The 4661-nt window shown below is 50.0% G+C and overlaps 3 protein-coding genes across 4 annotated transcripts in view; 2 read left to right on the plus strand and 1 right to left on the minus strand.

The window, feature by feature from the left end:
* The window catches only part of LOC105508832 (chromosome unknown open reading frame, human C1orf54), a 12495-nt gene extending 11754 nt beyond the window's left edge, over window positions 1-741 (plus strand). Inside the window, exon 8 of one of the 2 annotated variants that reach the window (XM_011937773.1) lies at window positions 655-733. The gene's annotated coding sequence lies outside the window, so the exon portion shown is untranslated. Of the gene's footprint in view, window positions 1-654 lie in introns of both variants that reach the window. The other variant, XM_011937774.1, reaches the window with a different exon arrangement.
* The window catches only part of APH1A (APH1A gamma secretase subunit), a 16945-nt gene extending 14817 nt beyond the window's left edge, over window positions 1-2128 (minus strand). The window contains exon 1 of the mRNA XM_011937775.1: window positions 1832-2128. The gene's annotated coding sequence lies outside the window, so the exon portion shown is untranslated. The remainder of the gene's footprint in view (window positions 1-1831) is intronic.
* A 238-nt stretch (window positions 2129-2366) lies between these two features.
* CIART (circadian associated repressor of transcription) overlaps window positions 2367-4661 on the plus strand; it is a 5195-nt gene continuing 2900 nt past the window's right edge. Inside the window, 3 exon segments of the mRNA XM_011937776.1 lie at window positions 2367-3448; window positions 3620-3695; window positions 4240-4322. Coding sequence (XP_011793166.1) covers window positions 3086-3448; window positions 3620-3695; window positions 4240-4322 — 522 coding nt within the window. The 5' untranslated portion in view covers window positions 2367-3085.

Here is a 4661-nt window from a genome sequence, read left to right on the forward strand (position 1 = left end):
GCGGAGCTTGCAGTGAGCTGAGATCCGGCCACTGCACTCCAGTCCGGGCGACAGAGCGAGACTCCGCCTCAAAAAAAAAAAAAAAAAAAAGAAATTTAGGAGATGCTGAGGCAGACTTTTGTGATGAGTCATTAGTTTTTCTGAACTAAGAGACCTTCAGGATCTCCTAGAGCAGAGGCAAGTAGATGAAGGGGTTGGGGGAATACCTCTCCAGGCTTCCAAAATGTCTGGAACAATCAAAGCTAGTTCCAGTCTGGCCATGATTCAAGTCATGCCAAATGCCAGAGGGTAAAGTGGGTGGGTCCTACAACCTGGTAGAGTCAAGAGGCAAAGTTCAGAGGCAGAAGGGGTGGCGATTCTTTGATGTATGGCAGGGCGGGGGGAGAGAAGGGAAGAGAAAATTGTATTATAGGAAAAGCATTTTTAAATTGGGATGTTAAATAACCATCAAGCATAAAGAGATTCAGCAGGAGGTGAAAGGACTGTGGAGAAGAGGGGTACACACACATCTTTCCCAGGAGCTATCACAGAGCAATTCCAGCTCAAAATATCTGGGGAGTTTCCATAGAGTGGGGGGGGCATGAAGGGGTTTCTCGGGTCTCCTGACTCTTTTATTTTTTCTCTCTCTCTCTCTTTCTTTCTCTGCTTTTTTAGGTGGGAGAAGGCTGCTATGAGTCTTTGGATGGGAGTTTGGCAAGAGGAAATTGGAAGATAAAATAAATAAGTGAAATAATCTGGTTACCATCTACTCTTTCATGAGTCTGTTCTAAAGTCACAATAAAGAATGCACCAGGATTTAGAGGCAGCAAGTGTAGATTGGAAGGGGAGTTGGGTGACAACTGAATTAGAGGGCATTATGGACTGAAAAAAATCTGCAGTTTGGAGAAGACTGGAGAAGGGCACCCACAGACAACAGGTTTATTCGCAGTCCATATTGGTAATTCTGTTTTATTTTATTAAATATGGTGTTGAAACAGTGTGCTTGGGGAAACGGGGTTGAGGTTTTAGAATCTTTTTTTCTTTTTGTAAGAATAAGCACATTGTTAAAACATAAGGTAAAATATCAAAAACTACTTAGAATAGATTTAAAATATTCACACCTACCCACCCGCACCCACACCTCTGTCCAACAATGTGCCTTTTGCAGTTGGTAATCATGGTAGGGACAAACTCACTTAAAATTTTTTTTTAAATCGCTATCCTCGGGACCCTAATCAGAATTGGGCTGCCCCCTTGCGGTCTCTGCGACGTACTATCTTTAACCAGCTCACAGTCCTTGGCCCTGCTCTCCTCTCCATTGTACTCTCAAAATGCAAGCCGCTACGACAACAGTAACGTCCCAGTTATTTCTGAGACTCTCTAAACTCTGGACTTGCCTCACTCCCCTCCTTCAAAGTCTTTCGAATCTTCTCCAGGGGACAAATGAAGGCACTGAAGCTGGACAAAGCCATAACCTAGGAGATCAGGGACCTACCCCGTTCTGTTCCCCGTGCTTGGAATCAGATAATTCAGGACGCCGCCGGGCCCAAGAAGCCTGGACAAAAAAAAAAGTCAGGAAAAACTGAGTTTCGTTTTGACCTCTAGCGTCGTGGCGGGGTGGCATCTGAGCTTGTAACGTGCGTGATAGGTTATGTAAGAAAAGGGCCGGAGGAGCCGCCCCAGCGGGAGCCAGAGAGGACGCGGTGTTCTCGGCTGCAATCCCCACCCTCCTCACCCAGCAGGGCAGGAGGCACCCAACTTGGAGGAGAAAGGGGTGGGGGAGGTGAAACAGAAACCGGAGAGTCATGAGGGCTGGGCCGCCGAGAGCGGGAGAATATACCGTGTCACACACTTCCATTCTCTCACACACACGTTGCAGACACAAATCACTGATGGTTTCCACGTGCTGCGCTCGTGAGCGGAGGTGTTCAAAGAGGGGGCAGATGAGTTAGTTCCTGAGACGGAACCGGGGGTCCCACGTCCGGAGGCGCACGCCTTCAGTGGCACAACCAATCTCTGCACACTCAAGCTGCGCGTCTCTGGCGCATCACCATCCTATTTAAGGCCACGGACTCCGCCCTTTTCCTCCTCTCCCTTCTTTTCCACTCTTTTTCCATCCGCCTCCTTTTCTCATCACCGGGTCCTCTCCGGCAGCCGCATGTAGGGGCGGAGCACGGAATGCTTCCTTCATAGCCAATCATCACCTGGCTGCCCTCTATTGGCTGAGGCCCTTTGTACTGTAGCAAATAGGCTATGGACTTCAGTAACGAGAATCACGTGTTACCGGCGACACAACCAATGAGGGCGCGAGATCTGTGTAAGCAGGGGGAGGCACGTGCCAGGCCGCACGTGTCTGGGAGGGGGAAGGGGCGGGGCCCCCTGAGAGGCGGAGGTGGGTAGCCAGACCCGGAGAGACGGTGAAGGAGCTGGAAACCGAGCCAGGGCTGAGCCGGGTGACAACAGGTAAGGATATTCGGAGGAAAAGCGAGCTGTTAGGGAGGATTTGGGAGTGGATTTGGGGGCTGAATGCAGATCTTCGTATTGGGAGGGTTTGCATCACGTGGCAGGTGCGAGCCCAGAGAGACCGGCACAGGGATCCTGATCGTGAAAGATTGGGAGAGGGCAGGAGGCCAGTCTCTGTGGGGGCGATTCCTGTAGAGTCACCAGGTGGGTTCGCGTGCGCAGATTGACCTCTCGTGGGTGGCATGGCTTAGGTGAAGAGGCTTGCTGCGGACTCAGGTTGGCGAATAGCCCTGGCGAACAACGGGCGGAGAGGAAGGTGTCTTTCAAGTCAGGTATTTGAATTGAGGGAAGGAAACAACGGAGGCCGCGTCAGGCAGGGAGCTGCTCTGCGGCGGCCAGAGAGGGAATCCCAGGTTCTTAATGGGCGGGGGTGGGGGTAGAAATGTCTTTTTCTATTGTGTCTGAGACTGGTAATATTGGGGAGGGGAAGAATAAGTATTATCCCACGCATTACACCCCAATCTCCCAGTCCATTTCCTAATCCTTAAACTCCAGTTTCAAACTCCCTCGCTTTGCTCTTCAGTTGCAGGTTCCGATCTTTGGGTACTCCAGGAGCTGCTCTCCAGCCCCTGCTTCTGGACCTATGGATTCTCCATCTAGCATTTCTTCCTATTCCTCCTACTCTCTCTCTTCGTCTTTTCCCACCTCTCCAGTGAACAGTGACTTTGGCTTCCCCTCTGATAATGAGAGGGAGGACAAGGGGGCCCATGGGCCCAGGCCAGACACTGTTGGGCAAAGGGGAGGTTCCCGGCCCAGCCCGGGTCCTATCCGCTGCAGGCATCGATCCAAGGTTTCCAGTAACCAACATACACCATCTCATCCGGAACAGCGGGGTTCGGCTTCTATGGCAGGATCTGGGGCGAAAAGATCAAGAGATGCTGAACTGGAGACCAGTCTAAACATCCAAGGTTGTACCACAGAGGGAGACCTGCTGTTTGCCCAGAAGGTAAGAGAAAGCAGGTGAAAGGAGACTCTCCTGGAGTGGCTTAGCACCCAGCTGGTTGATAAGGACCCTATAAGGATAGTATTGACTCCCAGATTTGGAGGCGAAGGAAGAGCCACTGCTGGTGTGGACAGTTCTTGGTCTTCTCACAGCCTTTGTCCTGTTTTCCTACAGTGTAAAGAACTCCAAGGATTTATACCTCCTCTCACAGATCTACTTAATGGGCTGAAGATGGGTCGTTTTGAGAGAGGTAATCTCATTAGTTGCATTCATTTGGGCTAGGTTCATTTCTCTCTCTCTTTCCCTCTTTTGATGTGTATTTCTCTTAAGTTCTTGTTTGGGGCCTATTATTACTCCTTTTTTGCTACTATGACTTAATTATTATTCTTGTTATTATTTTTTGAGACGGAGTTTTGCTCTTGTTGCCCAGGCTGGAGTGTAATGGTGCTATCTCAGCTCACTGCAACCTCCGCCTCCTGGGTTCAAGTGATTCTTCTGCCTCAGCCTCCCCAGTCACTGGGATTGCAGGTGCCCACCACCATGCCCAGCTAATTTTTGTTATTTTTAATAGAGATGGGATTTCGCCATGTTGGCCAGGCTGGTCTCAAACTCCTGACCTCAGGTGATCCACCCGCCTCGGCCTCCCAAAGTGCTGGGATTACAGGTGTGAGCCATCTTGCCTGGCCCGACTTAATGTTTTTTAGATCAATCAATTTTAACCCCCTTCTGTTCGTCCTTTACCTGACTACATGCTTGAATCTCAATCCTTAATCTCTCTCTGTCCCTATCCCCAGGATTAAGCAGTTTTCAGCAGAGTGTGGCAATGGACAGGATCCAGCGTATTGTAGGTGTTTTGCAGAAGCCACAGATGGGGTAAGTCCCCTTGGTTCTTTCCTTGGGTCTTCATAAAAAGGAGATTTCTTCATAAAAAGGAGATTGCTGGTTTTTTAAAGCAATGTCATTTTCGGCTGGGCGCGGTGGCTCACGCCTGTAATCCCAGCACTTTGGGAAGCCGAGGCAGACGGATCACAAGGTCAGGAGATCGAGACCATCTTGGCTAACATGGTGAAACCCTTTCTCTACTAAAAATACAAAAAAGTAGCCGGGCATGGTGGTGGGCACCTGTAATCCCAGCTACTCAGGAGGCTGAGGCAGGAGAATTGCTTGAACCCTGGAGGTGGAGGTTACAGCGAGCTGAGATTGCACCACTGCATTC

The sequence above is a fragment of the Colobus angolensis genome, unplaced genomic scaffold (genome assembly GCF_000951035.1).
Source record: "Colobus angolensis palliatus isolate OR3802 unplaced genomic scaffold, Cang.pa_1.0 Scaffold169, whole genome shotgun sequence".
Classification (NCBI taxonomy): domain Eukaryota; kingdom Metazoa; phylum Chordata; class Mammalia; order Primates; family Cercopithecidae; genus Colobus; species Colobus angolensis.